The following is a 25,516-nucleotide window of genomic DNA, read 5'->3' as shown; positions in this document are numbered from 1 at the left end:
TTTTGAAAGTTTAAAATTACACGAAATATTTTTTCATCATATATATCATATATACATATTCACATTAAATAGTAAGAATTACATTATTGATAATAAAAAAAATATCATTGTTTTTAAGTATTCCAGGATGATAACTCAAATCTCTCTTTATCTAATTGGAAAATTATTACAAAATCAATTGATTTCCTTTGGATCCTTCACCTGCATATATATTAACCGCGCCTCCATATTGCTCCGATTTACAATGTTATATACATTTCCTAAAAAAAGGGACAAAATTTATGCATTACTAAAAATAGCCCTGTTCATTTTTATGGGTAACAAAAATTATTTTTTTTATATTTTTTGTTCGAAAATTAAAAAATATTTGTTACCGAAATTAAAAAAGAAGCCATCATAAATAAAAGAAAAATTAAAATTACTTTTAAAATAAAAATATAAATTTGAAAAAGGTTGATATTGCTTTTTATTTTAACAATGGCTACAATTAAATATAACCTAAGAGTTACAAGACAGCAAAGGGAATTACAAGGGAATTAAAGAGCAAGAATATAGAATTCCAAGCATTTATATTTAAGGAAAAAACTTGATGAACAAATATTTTTTGAGCATAAGAGAACAGTTATAGTAAAGAGATGCAATCTTTATATATCTCACTCACTAGAAACCTCATTCTAGAAGAATAAGGTTTCTAACGAGATTGGTACTTTTGTACCAATCTCGTTAGAAACGAGAACGGTACTTTTGTAGGTGCAACGAGAGATAGTAGCTCACTTGAGCAACAACCATGGTAGAACTTGTAGAAAAACTTGCAATTTAACAAAAGGACAAATGCTAAAACTAGACAGTTAAAAAGTCAAACTACATTAAAAATGTGTATTTAGATGTTGTCATAATTATAAAGGGCATCATCAAGAAAAAACTTTAAAATTGAGTAATAAGATTAAAAATTTGTTGTTTTTAATGTTTGATATAAAATAATTTTTTTTATATGAAATATGTTTTATCAAAATCCTTTTTCTCCTGATTATTAAATATAAAAATCTCTACTTTTATCATTTTTTTTTAGCAAGTTAGAAATACATTAATTTGTTAAACTAGTTTGATAAAAGAAACAAAAAAACAAAACAAAAGAAGTGAACAAAATCAACCTCCAGCTTTCTAATCACGTTCAAGTAAAAAGATGAATTAGAAGCAAAGTTGTTTGCAAATACTTTTGGCTTGTATGAACCCAATGTATGAGAGAAGGAATGTTAGACTTGCCTTTATTAATGATATTCTTAAAGATTAATGACTTTGTTAATTTTTTTGTTGTTAATTGTTAATTGATTAATGAAAATTTTAGTGAGATCATGATTTTAGTGAGATTATGATTTTAGTGAGATCATAATTTTAGTAAGATCATGATTTTAGTGAGATCATGATAGCATGATCTGAAACTAAAGACAAGGAGAAACTAAGTACAAATTAGAAACATATTCAAATTCATATTCACATATTCAAGAGTGAAAGTAAGTGATTTAGGTTGTTTTGAAAACAAGTCACAATGTTAACATTGTGACTTGTTTTCAAAGATTAGAAATAACATCAAAAAGAGTGCAATCTTCGGAAAAGGAGAATGATAAAAAACAAAGAAAAAAAATGACAAAATAAGTAAATGAAGGCACATTAAAGAATAATCAAAGATTAAAAACTGATTTCCCAACAAATAGATTTATTGATATGTAATTTCATAAACAGGCTAAGTATGTGACTATTGATATATGACATTATGACCAGGCTAAGTATGCGACTATTGATATGTGATTTTATAACCAGGCTAAGTATGTGACTATTGAAACAATAAAAAAATCAGTAATATCGAATGAAATAGCAAAATTAATATAAAGTGAAAGATAATAATTTCGACAAGAAAGTAAGAGAGGTGTTGCAAATAGAGCATCAAAATGTAAAGATAAATATGGAGGTTGGAATCAGCATAACAAAGTAAGCTGACTTATAGTGATTAGGGTGGCCCTAAAAACAACTTTTTTGAAAAAAATCTGCTCCCACCCCTTAAATGTGTTCTATATAATACGAAAACACTAGGTTTAAATTTTTTTTGAAAAAAACATATTTATAGAGGTCCCCCAAGACCCTTTAATATTTAACGGGTCCCTAATATTTTCAAAAAAAAAGTTTCTCAAAAATAGGTCAACCTGGTACTCAAATGAAGCGCAATTATATAAAAAAAAAAGTTTAAACTTATTTATCACAATTATCATGAAAAATTCACTTATTTCATTTTTTGCTAAAAAACAAGATTTTTACGTAGTAAAACCTAAAATAACTATATTATTTCAAAATGAATGTTATTTTTGAAATTTTTATATAATTTCGCTTCATTTGAGTACCAGGTTGACCTATTTTCGAGAAACTTTTTTTTTTTAAATATTAGGGACCCGTTAAATATTAAAGGGTTTTGGGGGACCTCTAAAAATATTTTTTATTCAACAAAATTTTAAACCTAGTGTTTTTGTATTATATAGAACTTATTTAAAGGGTGGGAGCAGATTTTTTTCAAAAAAGTTGTTTTTAGAACCACCCTAATAGTGATAGTTTTGAAACCAATATTTTGATTTTATATCAACACAGATTTTTTTATTGCTTTTTTTAATGGTTTTTTATATACTACAATTGAATAACAGAAATATTAATAAAACCTTGACATTAAAAAGGGAATTTTTTTATGTTTGAGATTTCAGATATGGTGCAAACTCCAAACTCTTGTATTTTTGTACTGGTGTCAATTGAAAACATTTTACTAAATGTGCAGTTATCAGAGCTTAGGAATAAAAATGCTCCAAAATTTAGGCCCTTTTCCCTGATGCCAAATGAGAGGAATAATCCAAACCTCATAGCAAATACTTTTTGACATGTAAAACTAGTGAACCTCATATTAAGGACGTTGCTACTTTTACATGATCATTAATAAATTCTAATAGATTATTGATGAAATCTATCTAAATTCTATGAATTAGTTTTAATTTAATTTAAGGTTACAAAAAAAAATTAATTAATTAATTATATAACCCACACATAGGATAGGGTGCTATATTTTTGTATATTTTTGTTTCTACACTTCAGTTACTATAACTTTTTGAAAAACATCTGTAATTGACACCAGTATCTAAACCTAAAAGATAAGAGTTTGCACCATACACAATTGTACTATACTTGGAAAATCTCTAATATTTCATTTTGGTACTTTTCATTAACATACCTTGCGGAACAAGAAAATTAACTCCAGGACCCACAGAAAATGTAGTTTCGTGAATAGTGACTTCCAAATTTCCAAAAAGTACAAAAAACATCTAAAAATAATATAAATAAATTATTTAACTATTGGAGTCATGACTTAACTGCTCAGTCGTATATATTTTTTTCAGATATGCAAGTGACATATTTATCTCAAATTTGACACCAGTATTAATAAGATGCCAAATTTCAATTTCAAAAATCAAATTAATAGGCCAAAACTCTATCTTGTCATAGTTTAAAAAAAAAATTTACATTTATAATTTCAAAAACTATTTAGAAAATAAACGTTTTCTTTAACTTGTGCACAAGTTGACAACCAATCAATTATATGCAGATATTAACTGACAATAAAATCTGACAATCAACCATACCATTAACTAAAAATCAAACAAGTAACCTTTTATTTTTGTTGTAAAAGAAAAATTGCCCTCTCCACCTTTAAAGAAAATATTTTAATTAGGGACACATCAACACTGTCCTCCAATAAAACTACTGGATATGATACTGGATATCTTTACACTTCAGTGGTATCTCTACCATTTAAAAAATCTTTAAAAAAAGTAACTGAAAATAAGTTTTCATAATTTTGGTAATGAATTTACTTTTGAAAATTTCTAACTTATCTTTTTACATCTCAACTTTTTTATTCTGTTAATAAAAACTAAATATTTCTTAAGTTAAAAAATTCAATAATGTAACAATTTCTTAATTTTTTAAAATATTTAATTTACTGTAATATAATATCAATACTCCCATATAATATATTATATAAATTCGCGCTGGCTAACTTTAAAATGACCATCCTGCCAGCGCATAAAAAAGCGCTGGCAGGATGGTCATTTTAAAGATAGCCAGCGCGATTTAGAAAAATCATTTTTTTCCTGCTATTTAAATAAAAATAAAAATAGTGCTTTGAATAAATACAAGATTAAACAATTTAAAAAAAAATCTGGTAAAATAAGTCGTTTTTCATAAAAAATGAACAAATTATCAAAAAAGTTTTGTTGCAACTTAAAAACAAAATGCTTTTATCTTTTTGGCAAGCGGTTTTTTATGTGCTCGCCAAAGCTTTAGCAGGCGTGTGGGCCAGCACAAAAAGACTTGAGCGCAAAAGTGCTGGCTAAACGGAGAAGACTGAATATGGGATTCAATAAGGAATTAAATTTTCAGTATGAAAATTTATTGTGTTATTACTTTATTGTGTAAAAAAAAAATTATAAAAAACTTACTATTGCAGAACATTTAGATTTTTGAAGTCCCTTTTCACCAAATGCTTTAATTTTTAATTGCCCATAACAAAAGTGCAAAAAACTGAAGTGTTTAATTGTTTCAACATGTGTACTGTTATGTGATGGCTTATCCCATTTTTCAGATACTGGCAAGACTAACTCTATGATAACAAACCACATGTTACACATATATATTTTTCCATCAATAGAAAAATTTTTTTTACCTGGGTGCAATAAGTAACTATGAAAAACAAAACAAACACAACATTAAAATATTTAAGAATGCAAGAAGAAATCTTTTAAGATTTTTGGTTAAACTAAATATAAGCCATTTTTCAAAGATTATTAAATATGGTTTTCAATAATATTTTCAGGAATTCATAGCAAATTAAGTTAATTAATGAATAGATTCTAATACCATGTGACCAAAAATTGTTTGTAGATATCTTGGTAGAGGTGGTTTTCGTAAACATTTTAATGTTTGTAAAAACAATGTTTTCCTAAACATTTTAATGTTTGTAAAAACAATGTTTTCCTAAACATTTTAGTGTTTGTAAAAACAATGTTTTCATTTAAATGTTTTAGGAAAATTTTGTAATCTTTCTAAAGTTTTGTTCAAAAAAACAAAGTTACAAAGACAATGTTAAATCTTTTTCTTGCCAAAAAAACATTAATATAAGCATGCAAAGATTCCACATGGGGATTACAGGGAATCGCTAGCACCAGTAGTTTTCAAAAAAGAGATAAAAACAAAAAACACTTAAAGTACAATTTATTATGGGTGTACTTTATCAGTCATTGCAGTAAAACTTTCTGGAAAAAAAAAGAGCAAAAAAACATCTAGATTTTAAACCCTGTTACATTATTTTTCTTGATGCTTGTTCAAGAATTTTAGAAAGGTAGATTGGGAAGTAACATTAATGATTTTAGAAGAATAACTAATATCTAACTAAAAATTAATAAAAACGGCTGAAAAAAAAATTCAAAGAGAAAGCATTTTATACAATAAAAACTTTATATTAATAACTATTTAAATTATGCAGAAAATTAACTGTATAAAAAAATAAAATTTCAATAAAACAATTTAGTTGAACATATATGTTGTTATAAATCAGTTAATATAATTTATTGATACAATGGATAACAAAAGTAATAATGATCTTAAGAAAAACAACACTAAAAAAAACACAGATAAATCAATATTTCAATAAATATAGTTTGTTTTCAATAAATATAGTATATTTTTAGAAATGTTTTTAAAATAAAATAAATTATGATAAATATAACAAATACATAAATTCCAAAGGGTTGGAAAAAACTAAGCAAAAAACTAAGCAAATAAAAGTTTTTAGAGCATGCAGGGACAGATACAGTAAAAAATAAGACTTTGCTGAATGACGAGTTAGGCGAGTAAATGATAGCTCCTTTGAGCAGCAACCATGATGGTATTTTTAGAAAAGAGAAAAAAAAATGCAACTTTACGACGATGGGAAAAAGGCTCAAGCTTAGCAGACAGAGTGGGTCCAACTACGTTTACAATGCATTTTTGGACCTTGTCTGGAAGAGAAAGAGCATCATTAGAATAACAAGGCCAAATATGATACTAGCATTCCATACAGGTACAAATAAAAAATTTTTAGAAGTAGAAAAATGGAATCAGGAGAGAGAAAATGGTGAGCAAAAATTTAAAACTTAAGTGAATTTATAAATTAATAAAAAACTTAAAACATACATAATAATAAAGTTACTAATATGTTCTAGAATAGAATAGAAAAAAGCTGTACACACAGGTGCGTTGAGTCTTAACTACATAGAAATAAGACTACAACAGCCAATAAACATAATCAATGTAGAAATCAAAATGTTTATCAATACTTATGTTTTACTTAAATATTACAATATGTTATCTTTATCTATTATCCATCGAGGAAGAGAATTCCAATCATTTGTAACACTGTTTGTGAAGAAATAGTGACAAATTCTTAAATGGGTAAACTGTCTGCATATTCTATAATTGCTACTTCTACTAGATCGTTTCAGCTCAAAATGTAATGGAAAATGGTGAAAATTAACGATATCTTTTCCTTTTAAGATCTTATACATTTGAATCAGATCACCCCTTCTTCTATCATGCAAAGTTGGCAACTCAAATATTTAAATAAAATTCATCCAAATACTCAAGAGTTATTGATCATGCCTAATTTTCTGTTTGCTCTGCCTATAGCTGAATTAATATGATATTTCCAATTTAGATTATTTGAATTGAAAATCCCAAGATCTTTTTCTATTGTTGTTTTTGTTAAAATAGAGTTGTTCAATTTATATTCATATCCCGGATCTTTTTACCAATATACATGACTTTACACTTTAATTTATTAAATTTTATTAAACAATCTTCAGATCATTTTAATAACATGGTAATGTCCTCTAGTAATAATTTATTATCATCATAACAATGATTGATTGAAATAACTTTGGTATCGTCTGCATGTAATTTAGTGACTTTAACAATCCCTCTACACAATTCATTAATATGAATTACAAATAAAAGAGGTCCAAGTACTGAAATTTGTGGTACAAAATCTTAGTAACCATCTTCCAACTTGAAATATATTATCCTATCACCTCCCTCTGATTTCGGTATGAAAAAAAATCTTTACACCAATTTAACAAAGATGACACAAACCCCAGTCTAAATAATTTTTCCAGTAATTTTCTGTGAGAGACTGAACCAAATGCTTTTTTGAAATCCAAGAATAAAACATCAACTGAAATGTCCTTTTCATACACTTGCGTGATTAAATCAAATGTTTACCATGAGTTTGTTACACAACTTTTATTATTAACGAAACCATTTTTCTTTTTTAGAAATTAAATTGTTTCAATGAGATACACCATCATTCTAAAAAGCAGATAAAAGCAATAATGATAAAGACAAAAGTGAATTATCAAAAACAAACCTTAAAATTGGAACAATACAGAGAAAAATTAAATTTGTTTTAAAATAAACTTTGTTTCAGTGATAACAAAAAGAGAATAGAACCTTATAAGAATAAAATAAACAAATAAAGATTTTTCCATCCAAAGTATTTATGATAAATCTATTGTATAAGATGTTAGAAAAAAAGTATTACTATACTAAATTCAAATATATCTTGCCATTAAAATCAAAAAATATATAAAAACTCCATGATAACCATAAACAGATATTTCTCAATGATGTTGCTCTAAAAGCCACTTTAATTTAGGCAAATGGGCATAATAGCAGACAGATAAAATAGTGGAGCAATCATAGGGTTACAACCATATACAGATACATTCAAACATAGAGTTAAAACCATATACAGATACATCCATACATCAGCAATCATGAGGTTCATTAGACATAAATAACATTAATAAAGTAACTTTATAGTTCTATAAAACTTTTAGTTCTAGAGACTATGCCCCCGAAGTAGGAGTAGCAGAGACCATGTTTTTGAAATATGAGCAGTTGAGGCTATAAAAGTTTAAATAGAGGTTGTATTTGCATAAGAAGTAGAAGCTAAGAGTGCACTTTATTAAGCTCATTTAACTACATTATGTAAATTTAGATCATAATTTTATAAAAATAATTATAAGTAAAATAATAATTATTAATTTTATAAAAATACAACAAATAATTGACTTACTTAAATTAGCCATAATGTTCTGTCCATGCATTTTCACTCGCACTGTTTCCGGTAATTTGCTTGAACTCTGTTCATCCTATGCATATTTAAAAAAAAAACTGTTTTAATAATATTGAACATTGATAATTAAACTTAGACAAGAAAGTTCATTATAAATGCAACTAAAAGAACAAAACTTCAAACAAAGTATAAGATGAGTTTATTGAAATCAATGTCTATTTCAACTATTATTAAAACTAGTTAAAATTTATTATTTTTAAAACTAGTTGATTTTCATTATTTTAAACTTACTATTTTTAAAAATAGTTGAAATAGATATTGTCTAGTCAGATTTACAAAGTTCTCATGCAACCTTTGTCTTTGGAACACTAAAGATAGTGATTCAAATCACTACCACAAGCAGTAAGCGTCAGATACATCTAAGCCTGATAATGTGAGGAAAATTAAAATGGGACACCATGAAATATTATGGAGGCACTTTAAAAGTTATAACTACATTTAGATCTATGTAATGCTTAGCTTCTATATTATGAAGCAATTACTGCTAAAGCTTTTCTATAATAAAAATAACAAAAAAAATTTAACTTTGTAACGCAATTAAAATATATCTTTTATTTGGTCAATTCAAATTTCTAGGAACAAACAATGGTTCTTCATTCAGCATTTTTGGAAGTTCAATTGAGTTACGCAGTTTAAGTTTGCAGGTTTGTGAGCAAACTGAATATTTTCATGATGCAATATTTGATATAAAGAAACATTGAAATGAAATATGGTTTACAGCATTTAAAAATATAGAACTGAATTACAATAAATAAAGTCTAAAAAGTGTTTTAATCTTACTACAAAAATGAGTAACAAAAAAGTGAAGTCTAAATGTTTTAATCTTGTTATAAAATTTAATTCAGAAAGCTGCACAAAACTACTCGAGAGAAAGAAAAAAAAAAAAAGATTGTTTAGAGTTAATTTGTTAGTCTTGAGATTTGTTTACACAAAAATATTAAACATATTATAAGTTGTCCTTTTATTTTACTTTACAGCTTTTTTTATAGCTATGATAAACTCCTTTTACATTCATTTTAGGACTTTTAGTCTAAAAATGAATTTAAAAGTTTGAATTGCAAAATTCAGACTTTGAAAAATGATTTACAATCATTTTTAAGACTGTAAAAAAATGACTTACATTCATTTTAAAGACTATAAAAAATGATTTACTTTCATTTTAAAGAATGTAAAAAATCAATTTTTAAAGTCTCTAAAATGAATGTAAAAGGAACTTTAATTTTTTTATAAAAAGAATTAAATATTATAAAGTATTCAAAATGACATAATAAGTTGAACTTTTAAATAACTTATATCACTTGATAAAAAAGTAAGAACAATTATAAAATTGTTATCCAAATCATTGAAAAATGAAACAATAATCAGTTACAAACTAAAGAACAATTTGACAAAGAAATTCAGCTATTGATTAATGTTAAGTCATAATGGAACAGTTTTTTATAATAAAATGATTTAATAAAGTTGAGAATAGTATTTTAAAAGCCAGCCTAAAAAATTATGAAAATGATTTTAAAAGCCAGCCTAGAAAATTATGCAAATGACTTTAAAAGCCAGCCTAGAAAATTATGAAAATGATTTATAACACTTAATCAAAACAATAAAATTTTCAAACTTAAATGATTTCCAAAAAGAACTTTACACATTGAAAAAACAAAATCAAACACTAATACTTTAGTTATTTAACTGAAAAACAAGCAACATTTATATTTATATATTTACTAAATTACCCCAGATAACTATCAAAATATCCTTTGCAATAATATTTCTAAAAAACTTAGAAAATACAATTAAATTGAAAGATCAAAATATTTCCAAAATAATTAAGTTAGATGTTAGAATTTAGTTGCACAAGTGCAAGCGTTTCATTAAAAGATCATAAACAAAACTTTCAAAATAAACTCGGGCAAAATTACCAATATTTTTTGAAAAAAATTAAATTTGCATAAGTGGAAAATACTACTGATGTTATAAATTAGTTTTTCTAAAATAAGCAATAAAAAGGAATGCGCACTCATACAATTTGATATTAATGACTTTTACCCCGCAATTACATCAAATTTTAGATAAAGCAATAGAATTTGCAAAAAACCACACAGAAATTACAATGTTACAATGGTGCAGAAACTTGTAAGTTTGTAGGTTTATACATATTAAATTCCCTAAAATAATACATATTAATCAATTAGATCTATATCACAATGACAGTTTAATAGTAACACACAATAAATCAGGTCCCTTGACAAAATCAAAAAAAAATATTACAAAATATTTTTTAAAAATTAGCCTCAGAATTGAAATAAACAAAAACTTTAAAATTGTGAATTCTCTTGATGTCAATTTCAACCTCCTAAAATATTCTTATAAGCTCTACTAATGAACTCTACTAATAAAAAACTAATGACCAATTTTCATATATTAATGTAAATTTGAACTATCCCCCTCAAATTCTAAAAAAAAATTTATTTCAATTAACAAAAGGCTAAATCAGAATCTTCTATTCTATATCTTGTAATTAAAATATTTTTAACTCATCTATACGTGTTTATGAAGATGAAGATTAAAAAAAAACGGATTTTAAAATTTAGAGTTAAAATTAAAATAGGAAATTGCAAAAAAGGAAAATAGAAACATTATTTAGTTCAATCCCTTGTACAACAAAAATGTTTTAACAAATATAGGAAAAACTTTTTTTTAATTAGTAGACAAACATTTCCCTTCCTCTAATAAACTGCACAAAATTTTCAATAAAAATATTGTTAAAGTTATATATGTACAAAAAAAATAGAAAAAATTATTAAAACTTAAGTCAAAAGAACCTTTCGTGATAACAAGTTAAGAAAATTCAGAGATCATCCAGGTCATATTTTAAAAATCCAGTAAATATTTTGCAAAAAAAAAAAAAAAAATTAATTCCCTCATACTCATAACTGATGTTTTCTCAATTTTTTTTTTTTTTTTTGCTTATTTTTTTGGATTGGAGTTGACTGAAAAAGCTAAAAAAAACATACAAATCGCAAAAAAAAAAAAAAAAAAAAAAAAATTTTTATTTAAAGAAAACTTTTTATAAATCCAGAAAAAGTAAAAGTTTATAGAAATATCCAGAAAAAAATAATCCCTTTAAAATGAATTACTGCAAAAATAAAATTTTAATTTCATTTGTGAAATGAATTTGCTTAAACAAAAGCGCTTTTTTTACTTAAATAAAAAAAAAAGGTTTTGGTTACTATCACAAACTTTAATCTAAGTTTATAATAATTTTTACATAATGAATTAGTTTTTAAATAACAAGAATAAATTATTTCTTTAAGTCAAAAATTTCCATCAAAATTTAAATTTTTAATCTTAAAATCATATTAATTAAAAGTTTTTTAACAAAAAACTTTTAACTAATTACAATCAAAAGCTTAAACTTTCTTTATTAATTTAAAACTTTCTTTATAAATTTATTAAATAAAGACTTGGATGAGGATTACTTGGAGATCAATAAAATTAACAAATGTGATGATGAAATGGGAAATTAAAAGCAACGATGTTATTTAACAGGAAGACACAGATTGATCAATTCACCGTTGATCACTTGAATCATAACAAAAGCAGTGATTCACAAAATTTTAACTAAATTCAAAACTTTAAATAAATTGGACAAAACAGCAACATTAGACTTTTTTGCACTAAAAGTACTTCTAAAAGCATGCAAGCCAAGTATACTAATTTTTTTTTACTAAACATGCATACTTGGTTCACATTATTAAATAATATCAAAATTATTGTAGTTATTTTTTATAAATTTGATAAAAATATTTTAATAAAAAAAAATTCATTTTAATAACAACTTTAATTAAGTTAGTTTAGTAATGTACTTTTTATTATGTGTGTAACAGCAATTAATTAAATTTGTATAATGTTAGTTTTTGAGCAAATGTTTTCCCTTTAATGACACCGTTAAAATGTAATTATCAATTTACTAATTTATTTAGTAAATTGTAAAGTTTTTATTAAATTAGTAATTTAATTTAATAATTTAATAAAAGTAATTTGATGGAGTTGCTCTTCAGACAACTCAACCGCTTTAAAACTTTTAGACGCCATTCAAGAAAATTGGTCATCTTGTGCCATTGGGCAACCAGACAACCAATTTTCTTGAATTTTCTGTATATAATGCTGTATCAAAATGTACATGTCTGATTATGTATGTACAAAATTGTGAGTTGTAAATTGTGTAATTAGTAAAATGATGTATTAAATTTAAATGAACTCTGAAAATTAAATTAAATCTGAACTAATTCACCTTACCTCATTCTGGATAAAAGGTCCAAATAAATTTTGTGGTAAACCTAAAAAATTGTAGACATTAGTTGATTATGTAGCTAAAAATGCTTTAAATAAAATAATAATAGTAAAAATCTAATAAAAATCTAATTTTAAAACAATTTAAAAAACAACATCATCAGCATCATCATAAGCATCATCATCAGCATCTTCCTCCTCATTATCATTGTCATCAGCATCTTTATCATCATCATCATCATCATCATCATCATCATCATCATCATCATCATCATCATCATCATCATCATCATCATCATCTTCATCATTTTCATCATCATCATCATCATCATCATCATCATCATCATCATCATCATCATCATCATCATCATCATCATCATCATCATCATCATCATTATCATCATCATCATCATCATCATCATCATCATCATCATCATTATCATCATCACCATCACCTTCATCATTTTCATCATTATTATCATCAAAGTAGATGATAGTAATGATGATATTTTGTGACTGAATGTTACTTTTTTTGGGAAGAATATTCTTGCTCTTTTTTTTTTTTAACTTGGATGAACAGTTGGATGCACAGTTGACATTTTCACTTTCATCACTATCAGTCGCCATATTTTCTATGATTTGCTTGTCAATTGCATAATCTCTTTCAGTTCCTAAACAAAAAAAAAATAATCAAAAAATTTCTCCTGAAAATAAAAATAAAATAGGGAAGCAATAATAAGAGAATCTTTCTATATAAACTATGTTAAAACTGACAGCAAAAATGATTGCCACAACAACAATAAAAAGGATGTGGGTTTATTAAATCTGTTGGAGTTAAAAATCAATCTACAATATAATTTGTACAGTAAATACTGAATACACTTAGTTACTATAGTTTGTTACTGTTTATAATTCTGTATTTCTGTAAAATAAACTAAAGTGTGGGTAGTTTCCAATTTATTTATGAACTGAACCATATTTTTGACTTCAATCAAAATACGAATTGTGTTGTTTTAAACTCTGAAATGTTTACATTTTTGTTTTACATTTAATACATTTTTGTTTGAATTATAAGTTTAATTTTGTTTATATTTAATTATGTATTTATTTATATAAAACTTTATTTTATTAAAAGATGAATTTTTTTATTTAGACTTTTGATAACTAACTTTTTTCTTTTAGGTGTAGTACCCTCAGTAGCAGTACCCTCAGTAGCAGTACCCTCAGTACCCTCAGGAGCAGCAGTTAATTTTTCTTGTTCCACACCAAGTCCATTTTTTAATAATGTTGAAATAATAATTATTAATAATAACATTGAGGGCAATTTAGAGTTAAAATTCAGGGTAAACCAAGTTTCATTTGGGGTGAAATATAAGTTTTAGTTTGTTTGCTTGTGGCTATTTGCAACTCAAAGCAAAGGGTTTATTGTTCATGACTTCGCATTTTTGTTTTAAACCTTTAATTTAAGATTTTTTTCAACTATAATATATATCTTATTATATTATAATAGTATAATAAAATAAACATGATCTGCAAGATCTGTTATTTATTAAAATAATGTTGTTAACCAATAGTTTTTTAATTTCTAAATGTTCTTAATTTATAGTTTTTAATAAGCATGTGAATATGTGTTATATAAATTATTTATAGTTTATGTTACATTGTTTCCATGTTTTAAAAGTGGCTTGCCAACATGTAGAGCAATATTATTATCATTGCTTAAGTGTGGTGTTACTTGGCAGGGTTTAACTTAAACGACACTTTAGAACTAAAACTAAGTATAAATCTTACTATAATTAGTATCTACAAAAGTAACACACAAACAACTAATAGCTAATAACACTTAATAAATAATTTAACAAATAATTGGTTTAGATACATCTTTTTTTTTGCTTCTAAAGTTTCAAATTATGTTATGCTATTTTTTAGGTAGCATCATCAATCTAGGAAGATAATTGTTATTTATGTTTTAAGTGAAATGCAACTTTACATGTGAATACTTTTTATTATATTATAATCTTTTGCTCTCAAATTTTCAGATATTTTATGATATTCTATGACTGATGACTTTAAAATTATTTAAGAACTTTAAAAATTCCTTTGGAGTTTTTACGTCTAATATACTTAAAATTATTATCACAACTTATTTGTTAAAGAATAATAATGATGGCTTTGATATTAGTCACTACATTATTTTTTAGTTGCTTTTGTTGTTGCTTTATTAGTTTGAAACATTTAAATTTAGTAAATTTATATAATGTAAAATTTACTGTATTGATCAAGTCAATACAGTAAATTTTAGTTTTATTTTATTTTTTTGAATTTTATACTTATAGAATTTTAATTCTGTTTTTAAAGTTTTCTAAAACTTAAAAAAAAAATTCCTATATGGTAATGAGTTTATAGTCAATTCTCTACAAATTTTTTATTATGTTTCACATGGGTATATGCCTAATGTTAATTTTTTTTAAAATTTTAAATGTTATATTTATTGAGTTTCTCATTAGTAAATAGCAAATAATAAATAAAAATAATAAATAAAAATAATGAATGATAATAATAAATAGTAAATAACCCTGATGTTCTATAATTTATCTATAATTTTTCTTAATCTTTTTGTATGTGTCACATATTTAATAAACTTATTATTAGTTATTGCTCGTTGTTTTTTAAAGTTGGCAAAACATAACAAACGTGTGACAAAACAAAGGGGTGTCATAGCAAAGGTTTGCCATTTAATGAGTATTACACAAATAATGTTGGATTTACAAATTATCTTAATTTTTAGCTTTTTTTTATTGCTTTTGTGTCACGTAATGTGTTGATATAATGTATTTATATGTATTATGTTAAACTTTTGTGTGTTTTTAGTTTTTATATGTTTATACTATGTTGTTTGCATATTTTAAAACTAGTGTTACCTTGCTATTTTTTTTGCATGATTATTATCATTGCCAGTCAAGAAGTGCTTGTAAGTTAATTATACAAAATGATAAAATATTTTTTATTTCTTTAATTTTAAGCATTGGCATGCTGCAGGTAAAGTTTGTGCGGTTAGAGCTGGAATTTTTTTATTCCCCCAATTTAAGACCCCAGACTTTTTGTTGTTTTTGTTGTTAATTCACCTCCTCAAGGCCGATAAGGCCACTACAAATGAGGAGGCTACTTGTGGTTATAACCCTCTCTCAACTCTATAACACCAAAACACAAACCTTGACGAACAAGGCCACTTAAAATCCTCATTAAAAAGGTCATCTATTAACAAGCCTGTATTGTGAGAAAATATTATTGAACATTGCATTTAGTACTTAAGTAACAAACAATATAATATACAAGAACCTATAGGAAAGCATTTTTTCTAGGATTGTAAATCAATTAAGATACCAACAGCAAAACTACTGCGGTAGTAAACTCCAAGTTTGATCCTTACCACATCACCTGGTAGTACCGAAATCAACTTGTTTCTTTGTGCAGCAGCCTTGTTCGCCAAGGTTCATGTTTGGAGTTAAAAAGTTGAGAGAGCGTTCAAACCACAACTAAAGTAGCCTCCTCAACTGTAGTAGCTTTCTCTGCCTTGGGAAGGTAAATAAAACAAAATAACAAATTTACTTTAGACCATTAAAACATATTTTGAATATAACTTGCACTGGCATCTTTGAGAATCAAAATAGGTATAAAAAGAAAAATTTTTCTAATTAATCACCTGACTTTTCAATTAAAGTTGGGTAGCCCTAGGTACAAGCAGGCCTTAGGTACACAAACTGTACCAACTTGGCTTAACTTCTTGTGGTGCCTGCTATAAAAACTGATTTAAAAAAAAAAAATTTATAACTAAAGTTATGCAGTCTTTTTATGTCGTTATATAAAGCCAAGACAATAAATTAACAGTACTAAAAAGATTATATATAGATAAATTTGTATCTAATATATTGCAGATAATATATCAGAGGTCTTTGTCACCATGCATGGTAGTGACAAAGGTGGAACAAAATCATAAATTTTCATAAATGCTATGCAATGCTGTATACGATTATTTTAATCATTTTTTATATACTTTTTATATACGGGCATTTGTTTTTAAAAGTTACATTCTAAATGACTTCTAAACATCTTTTAAACGTTCTTTTTTTAAATATTTAAAATACATTTAAAATGTAATTTTTAAAAACAAATGCCCGCTGGGTACTATGCTTCTATTTAATTTACAGAAATATCAAAAAATTAATCAAAAAAATTATTATAATTAGCATAAAACAACTTACTGGTAAGGTTCTTAAGTTCCAATCCAGCTAATAAGAAAAATTTTTTTTTATCTTAATGAAGCAAAAAACCATAAAAAAGATAACTTATAAAAGATTACCTAAATAAACACCAATTCCATGTTACACATTAATTTTTTTTTAAATTTTAAAAACAAAAATTCATGGTAGTTACCTTATAAAAATGAAAAAAAATTAATTATAGTATTGCAATAACTTCAGTGTATTATTTATATAAATTTATTATTTTTATTTATATTTTCAAAAATCAAAATAAGCAGTGTTACAACATGTCATCGATTTGACACGATATGCTTCTTTTAGCAATAACTTAAAAAATATATATAAAAAAAAAATACATAAGTAAAAAATAATTTAAATTTTATACTAAAGAACACATACTTTATCAAAATATAATACATTTAAAATATATTAAGTACTTACTTGAAATAAACTAGGTGTTATGACAAATAAAATACTGGGAGTTTATTTCACTTACTTCACACATAAAATACGGGAGTTTATTTCACACCTACATTTATTTTAATACTTATTCAGCTATTTATCATTTCTTTTTTTTAATGTTTTTTGAACAAATGGTAAAAAAACAATTCATTTGAACATTTCTCTTTGAGTTTTTCTCAGGCTTATTAAAAAAATGAAAATAAATGCTATAGATTAAAATTAAGGAGATGTTGCCGCAATGCAATTTTCAAGTGATAGTATAACTGTAAAACTTGATATATGTTTTAACATTATGTAGTTTGAAGTTTACATAAGTTAGATATTTGCATACACTTACATTCACATTTTCTTATAAAAAAAGTAGTGTGACTCTTTCTTGCCATTACCTTGGTTGCAATGGCATCCAAGAGTTCTGTGTCAAACATGCTCAAACTACTACTACTACTAAGTTCAGCATTATTACATAAATTAAAGACTTACATAAATGGTTAGACTTTGTGTTTTCTGATTGAATATTACTTCTTTCTGACAGAATATGTATTTTTTTACTTTTTGTCTTCGATGCATTTTTGACAACTTCACTTTCATTATTCAATGCATAATCACTTTCAGTTTCTAATGAAGAAAAATCATCAAATAATTTCTTCTGAATAAAAAACTAAAATTTTCTGATAGGGGAGCAGGGTGCCTGGTAAATAAAATTAAAAAAAAAAGGCTGGGCGAATAAAAAAAGACATTGCTTTTTTTTAGCTTTAGGTGGATGAAAATTTTAGCAACCTCACTCAAATTTTTATTCACGTAAAGCTAAATAATTTACTCAAAAAACGCTGAGCAAATGTTCAGCTTTACATGAATAGAAGTTAAAGCAAAATTATTTAAATTTTTAAATTTTTATTCATGTAAAGCTGACCAATTACTGAGTAAAAGCAATTGCTTTTTTTTATTCCCCCAGCCATATGAGTGATACTTTTCTATTAAAACTGATAGCAGAGATGATTGAAAACAAGCTAACAATATAAAAATGCTTGTTGAAGTAAAAAATTATTATTTTAAAAAAAAAAATAACGCTAAAATAATGTGTTATTCAATGCATTTAAAAGCCATTTTGTTTTTAATGTTTTTCTTACTTATCCACAATCTCATTTTGTTACAAAAAATTGTTCGCTATATATAGCATTTAAAAATACAACTTGTGACTCTTGTCAACAATTAATGATCATTATACAAAACATTATGATAAAAAATGCAATTTGTGACTTTTGTCAATAATTAGCAAAGCTAATTAATGATGAACATTAAAATCACAACATCTCCCCTTGTTCAACAAGAGCTCATAAATAATTGTGATAGGTTAGGTAGTACTCTTTTTCCATACCGAGTGAATCGAACAGGCTGTAACTCTGCCTCACAATCTGTTGGATATTTTTGATTAGCGCTATACTGTTGTTAGGTTTGCCATCATCCAGAGAATTTACCAGGTGAACAGTAAAATTTGAGACTTTTTTTGAAACGCTCTAACTTTGCAGTGGGTCAATATTTTTTGATAAAATAAAAAACAGCTCCTAGATTTATAATCGAATAATTTATTTTTGAAGTTGCAATAGACTAGTTTCACCATTTTGTCTTACAAAATCAAGCTTTCAATACACCCCTCCACATATATTCTGTACAGCATTTACATCTACTTTCTTCAAATAATACTTAATCAGTTGTTTTAATTCATCAACTTAAGTAGCCTGTTAATTGTTTTTATAAACTATTCCCTTCAAAATTGACCAATAGTTTTTAACTGGACGATGTTCAGAAGGAACAAAATAGGGTGTTGAGATGCCTCGAGGTGAAATTGCTAACCATACAAGCATTTTCTTTTCAAACTTTGCCTTGGACTTGTATTTCACACCACAAGAAACCGCTTTTGCTTGACCAATATTCAACGTTTGAGTTCTTATCAGAGTGAGAATATGTGAAGTATGATTCATCATCAATTATGAAATCACACCCATAAAATTTTCTACACAATCTGCCACAACATGTTTGTAACATGGACACTTGCTCAGGAGTACGGGCTGGAATGGCCTGTTTTGTTCGGTAAACAATATTTGTGTGTTGCTGAATTGTATACACAACATGAGATTGGCTGCACTTGAGCTTTCGAACAATTTGTTGGGTGGATATTACTTTAGCTTTTCAACCAAAACCACACAAAGTTTTTGATGCTGCAGATAAGAAAAATGTTGTGGTAGCATATGTATGTTGACATCAACTTCAGATGTTAACCATTATGCAGTGCCACTATACTTGCTTTCAACCATCGTTGTGCACACAGCATCATATGCTTGGGTTTCAACCACACTTTATCCCCAACTTCCATCCTCAAAACCTAGTCAAAGACTTTTGTGTTGACTCGATTTTATCAACTTACAATCAATATTTTACCATCAAAATAAGCTTTGCTTGTTCCAATTTCAATCGTTGCAACAGGAGGTATCGACAACAACTTAATCAAAGAATTATAGAATTTTAATTTTCCAGTGCCATTATTTAGTCCATCACATGGCTTTATCAAATCCATACCCAAAATGTTGTATTTGTTTATTAATTCAACTGCACTTAAAACTAACGTATCCACCAAGCAATTGTTTGTCAGGTGGTATATTTTAGCACCAACTTCTTCATGTGGAATTATTCCGCCATTGTGGCAAAATCTACTACACGAATCACAAATCAAGTCGATAGTAGGTAGAATTATTTTAGGACATTTTCTTGTAAAAATACCTAATGCAAACTCATCCCATTTAAGTTTTTCTGGTTTCGTTGATATTTGTAGCAGTCTTTCACAGCATGTTTATGCGAGCATTTCTTGTATTAAGAGGTAGATTCATGAGCAAAGTTTATTAATGATTTGCAGTTGAAACAACATTTTTCTCTCTTCCTTTGTATATAACTTGTCATTTCAGTTCCAGTTGTCCAATAACTTGCATTTACTTCTTCATTTACAGATATACATGCCACATATATATCTGTAATCTAGTTTATGCGACTTTGGATGCAGTCTTCACACAATTGTCAAAGCTCAATGCATCTTCTCCCCAAAGAATGGCACGCATAATAGCACCATCATTAATTTCAATAATAAATTGGTCATGAAGTCGGTCGTCTCTCTCTGAAGGCAAGAACTTGCAATCTTGAGCTGCTTGAATCACTTGATGACTCATCGTTTGTATAAATTCAATTATAGATTCATCGTCTGTATAGATACCGAATTCATACCGTAACATTAAGAATGATTTTCTTATTTCCAGCATTTTTAATTTTGTCACCAATTCTTCATAGGAAACGTCCTCTGTAACTTCAGGTGCTGTTAATTCTTCCATGGTCTTGTAAGTCTTCAAAGGCAGAGCAGCAAGCAAGAATGCTATGTGTTGGTCTGAGGTGACATTGTTTATATGAAGAAAGAGGTCATCTGTCAAATAAATTGCTTTGGCTATCCATCTTTATATTGCGGATATAATAAACATGCCCAGTTAGCTTGTTGTTTAACGCATTTTCAAGCCATTTTATTTTTAATGATGTTTTTTTACTTATCAACAATCTCGTCTTGTTACAAAATTTTGTCACAAGTTGTATTTAAAAATACAACTTGTGACAAAACATTATAATAAAAAAATGCAACATGTGACTTTTAATATGCGTCAATAATTCTCAAAGCTAATTAATGACGCACATTAAAATCACAACATAATGTATTACCAATAAACAGTGGAAATATGTTAAAATTAACAAAAAACATTCTATTTTTTTAAATAAAGACATAAAATAAAAATTTGACCAATTTAACTGATTTTTGATCAATTTAAATTTAATTTCAATTGATCAAAAACCAGTTAAACTGATCAATTTAAATTTAATTTAAAAACTTGATCAATTTAGTTTAAACACTCTGAGCAGTTGGGCCATTTAGAAATTTTTGTCCTAGTACATTTCAGAGATTTTGTGACAGTGATTCATGATGGTGTGACTTGGAACAAATTCTAGGTTTTCATAAATGCTATACTTCGCCATATACTATTATTTTTGATTTTTTTTGTATATGCTATAATATGCTTCTATATAACTTACAAAAATATCAAAAAAGTTAATGAAAATTCAAAAAAAATATTATAAAAAAACATAAAACAACTTACTAGTTTGATTTTTATTAGTTTCCAATTCATCTTATGAAAAAAAAAAAACATAATTTAATTTTACTGAAGAAAATAACCATAAAAAATACCACAAAAAAAAGTAAAACAGAAAAATCTTTATAAATTTATTTCAATTAATTTATGAAATAAACTTATAATAGATCTATAAGTTTACAACTTTAAATATTTATATACTTTATAAGCTTATGCAATTAACAGCAATTCCATGCTACACATTGATGCCTTTTAAACTGTAAAAAAAAAAAAAATTACAATGTATTTTCATTTTAAAAATAAAATAAACTTTATTATAATATTGCAACAAAAATTCATTTCAAAAAAGTAAACTTCATTATAATATTGCAATAACTTTTTATTATTTTTATATTAAAAGATATAGCTCATGTATTAAAAATGTGCGTCACAGCATGACATTTATTTATTATGACATCAATGACTTGTAAAATATTAGGTACATAATTAAATTTTATTCCTAAGAATATATCTGTTTGCAAAAGGAAAAGGGAGATGAGTCATGTAATGTCACTTAACAGCAAAAGCAATATAAACTAGTGCAGTTGCAACTTTTTTGAAAAATACAATTTCAAGTCTTGTATAATGAATCGAGTGTTCATTTTTTGAGAAGATAATTAAAATTTAAACTTTTTTCCTTGATACTTAATATAATTATTATTTGAATGCCATGTGTAAATCATTTTTGACTCATCTCCCTTTTCCTTTTCCACACAGATATATTTCTTAAACAAAAAACTATTATTTAACATTATACAGATAAATACTATAAAACTCCATTTCCTCAATAAAAGCAAAACACTGAGGTTTATGGAATTGCTCAAAATCCTATTTTGTAATATTTTGCAATAATTTTGTAATATTTCATAATAATTTTGTAATATTTTGTAATAATAGTACCTATTAATTGTAATAGTACCCATCAATTGTAAAAGTGCATAATACAATTGTAATATGCCAAGTGGTTTAGGGGTAGAGCACTCACCTCATGAGAAAGAAGCTCCAAGTATGACCCCCACCATGCTCCTGGAAGTACCGCACTCAACTTGTTTCTCTAATCAGTTAATAATTTTAACTGGTGTAAATTTATTTTAAACAGTAAATATAACAGTTAATGAGTTTTAACAGTATTTGCTGTATAAAAAAAAAAGTTAGTCAACAAGAACACTTTACTTTAAAGTGTTTAGGTTGCTAGGTTGTATGACTTTTAAAAAAGTGTTTAGGTTGCTAGGTTGTATAACTTTTAAAAAAGCCTACATTAAGATATTCTGATTTAAATTCAATAAAATTCACATGCACAATTACTTTGAATATTTCATGAAATATTTTATATTTTCATTAAATTTTTTATATTTAATAAAAATATAAACTTACATTTATATTTTTGAAACTTATTTTTTTTGAGAAATGTTTTATTACTAGGGGCAGTTTTCTAGAAGTTTAATTTTTTTTAAAGTCAAAAAATTCCCTGTTTAAATTTTCAAATCATTAAAAAACTGAAGTTCTTTTTTAAAGAAATTTTTTTTATACTTAACAAACGCTTTAATCAGATTTCTTTTGAAAGAAAAAACCAACAAACTGTACCTTTACTTTGCAAAAAAAAACATGGCATTAAAAATAAAAAGTTATTTGCTAATATCGCAATAAAATATAGCAATACCACAATAATTTGTTTTAGTAAGTTTTATTAACTCTAAACTTATTTTCTTTGTTTTTTTTTCCTCTTATTTCTTCTGTTTATTAAAGATATGATTAATAGAAGTTAATAATTCAAATTAAAAAATATTTTTGTTAAATAAAAATAATGATAATACTCTTCTAGCAGAGAGCTCCAATTATTTGCAACTCAATTATTAAAAAAGTTATATCAAACCAGGCAGTTACTATTAATTTCTCAACAATAGTGCTTACAATGACCATAGATAGAAGGAGTGAATAATGGTTCAATATACCACTTGATTGAACCATATTTGTTTTCAAATTTTTAGATAAGAATAGCATGTCATGGCCAAGTTTGTCTGATAGTCAAAGTGTTTAGAATCTAAGGTTTCACGCAACTTTGCAGGTGTCCTGAAAGCACACCAAACACTTTTCACAATCAGCAATATGCTTTGTTTACCCTCTTCATTATCGTATCAGTGAACAAATTGCTGCATCATTCTAATAACACTTTCTGAATGGTCATTTACTACAAATAAAGACTTGGCATACTTCTAAAAGCTTCTATTTTTTTTTTAAACCTCTTCACTTCCAACAAGGTTGCAAGCAAAAAATATTAGAGATGGAAGTTACTGGAAGAGAAAAAATGAAGTTTATAAAGCAAGTAAGATTAACAGATGACTTAAAACAGATTACTTAAGATTGCAAATTATATGAATCAGGAAAACAAGATAAAGGGAGCAAATTCCAAAGAACTGATGTTTGAGGAAAAAAACTAGGCAAATTAGAATTGTTGGAGCACATTGGAACAGTCACAGTAAAAGGATGAGATTTAATTGAATGACGAGTAACACAACAATGAATTTTAGTAGATGACACATAAGATGCTAGCTCTTTAGAGCAGCACTTGTTATAGTATTTATAGCTGCATGAGCAGGTTCAACTGCTCTTGCAGGCAACTTGTTTTTAAAAACAAGTCAATTTATTTTTAAGTTATTTTAATAAAAACTTGATTTGTTTTTAAAAACAAGTTAAGTAAACCAATACTCAGGTCTGAAAGCTTTTAAAAACAGCTTGAGTATACCAATACTCTGGGGATTTAATTTATCTTTTACATAGATCTACTCTTGCAATAACTGTTTCTTTCCATAATTGGCAAATCAACATCTAATAGAGCAAGAGGAATCATAGTCAAAATAAAAAACTAAGTATGTTTGTATAGAAAGTTCAAAACTACATCAACAAAAACTGCTTTGGGATAAAAGTTTTTGGTAATGATGCATCTGGTGTATACTTTTATATCAAGAGGCTTAAATAATTTCATTAGTCACTTAAAACAAGCAAGTTCCCATCTATCTGAAAATGTTTTTTTTTCCTTTTGTATTGCAATCTTAACAAAAGTTCAAAGACAGTATAACTAGTATAACTACTACAGTGGAGTTTTGTATAACTAATGCATATCTTTTGCTGCATATATTATGATTGGCATTATTCATTTTTCAAGCTATTGACTTGCTACATTTAGAATCAGATCATCATTTAAAATATTAATAAAGTAATGACAACTTCATTTTTTATTATAGATTTAGGTTATTGCAATATTATAATAAAATTTATTTATTAATTTTGAAATGTAAATATAGTAAATCTTTTGTTTTCTTGATTTAAAACTTATGTAGCATGGAATCTCTCTCTTTTTCTTTCTCTATTTATATACATACATACATACATATATTTATATATATAGAAAATATTTATATATACATATTGAAAATATTTATATATATGTAGAGAGAGAGTAAATATTGATATATATATATATATATTACTTGTATTCTTTGTTTTATTTAATTTAGAAGTTTGGCAAGCTTTTTCACTTCGTCCTAAAACGTGAATAACAAAGCAGTATAATTATTAGATATTTACATATTATAATGATACTTATATATGCTAATATAAACAATATTAGATAAAATTAATATTGACTGGAATTTTGCTTTCAATTTTCAAGATTATCTTTAAGTATCAGTCAAAACTTTGCAACTCTTTAGATAAAAAAAAAACCTTAAATCTTTTATTTAGTAAACATAAATTATTAAAATTGTATAAATAACTCGTAATCGATTTATATTATATATATATATATATATATATATATATATATATATATATATATATATATATATATATATATATATATATATATATATATATATATATAGCCCTCGAAATTATGAAAACCAGGTTTTTTTGACACTAAGTTCTTACCATAAAACATAAAATTAAGGTTTGCGATTATTTGCTGACCTCAATTACTTTAGCTTGGGATTTACGTCGGCATTGCCAAATGTCAACATTAATTCAGAGGG

General features: G+C 25.9%; 1 protein-coding gene across 3 annotated transcripts in view; it reads right to left on the bottom strand.

Moving 5' to 3' along the window:
* LOC100212557 (centromere protein C) overlaps positions 1-25,516 on the bottom strand; it is a 70,116-nt gene continuing 44,600 nt past the window's right edge. For 2 of the 3 annotated variants that reach the window (XM_065800475.1, XM_065800476.1), the window contains 10 exons: positions 24,977-25,030; positions 21,456-21,485; positions 17,752-17,886; positions 16,810-16,836; positions 13,075-13,218; positions 12,554-12,594; positions 8,201-8,276; positions 4,530-4,690; positions 3,263-3,353; positions 1-260 (listed from right to left, as the gene is read on the bottom strand). In XM_065800475.1, the coding sequence (XP_065656547.1) occupies positions 175-260; positions 3,263-3,353; positions 4,530-4,690; positions 8,201-8,276; positions 12,554-12,594; positions 13,075-13,218; positions 16,810-16,836; positions 17,752-17,886; positions 21,456-21,485; positions 24,977-25,030 (845 nt within the window). In that variant the 3' untranslated portion in view covers positions 1-174. The remainder of the gene's footprint in view (positions 261-3,262; positions 3,354-4,529; positions 4,691-8,200; positions 8,277-12,553; positions 12,595-13,074; positions 13,219-16,809; positions 16,837-17,751; positions 17,887-21,455; positions 21,486-24,976; positions 25,031-25,516) is intronic. The other variant, XM_065800477.1, reaches the window with a different exon arrangement.

Source organism: Hydra vulgaris, chromosome 06, assembly GCF_038396675.1.
Source record: "Hydra vulgaris chromosome 06, alternate assembly HydraT2T_AEP".
NCBI classification, from domain to species: Eukaryota; Metazoa; Cnidaria; class Hydrozoa; order Anthoathecata; family Hydridae; genus Hydra; species Hydra vulgaris.
This window is presented reverse-complemented; position numbering and strand designations above follow the sequence as displayed.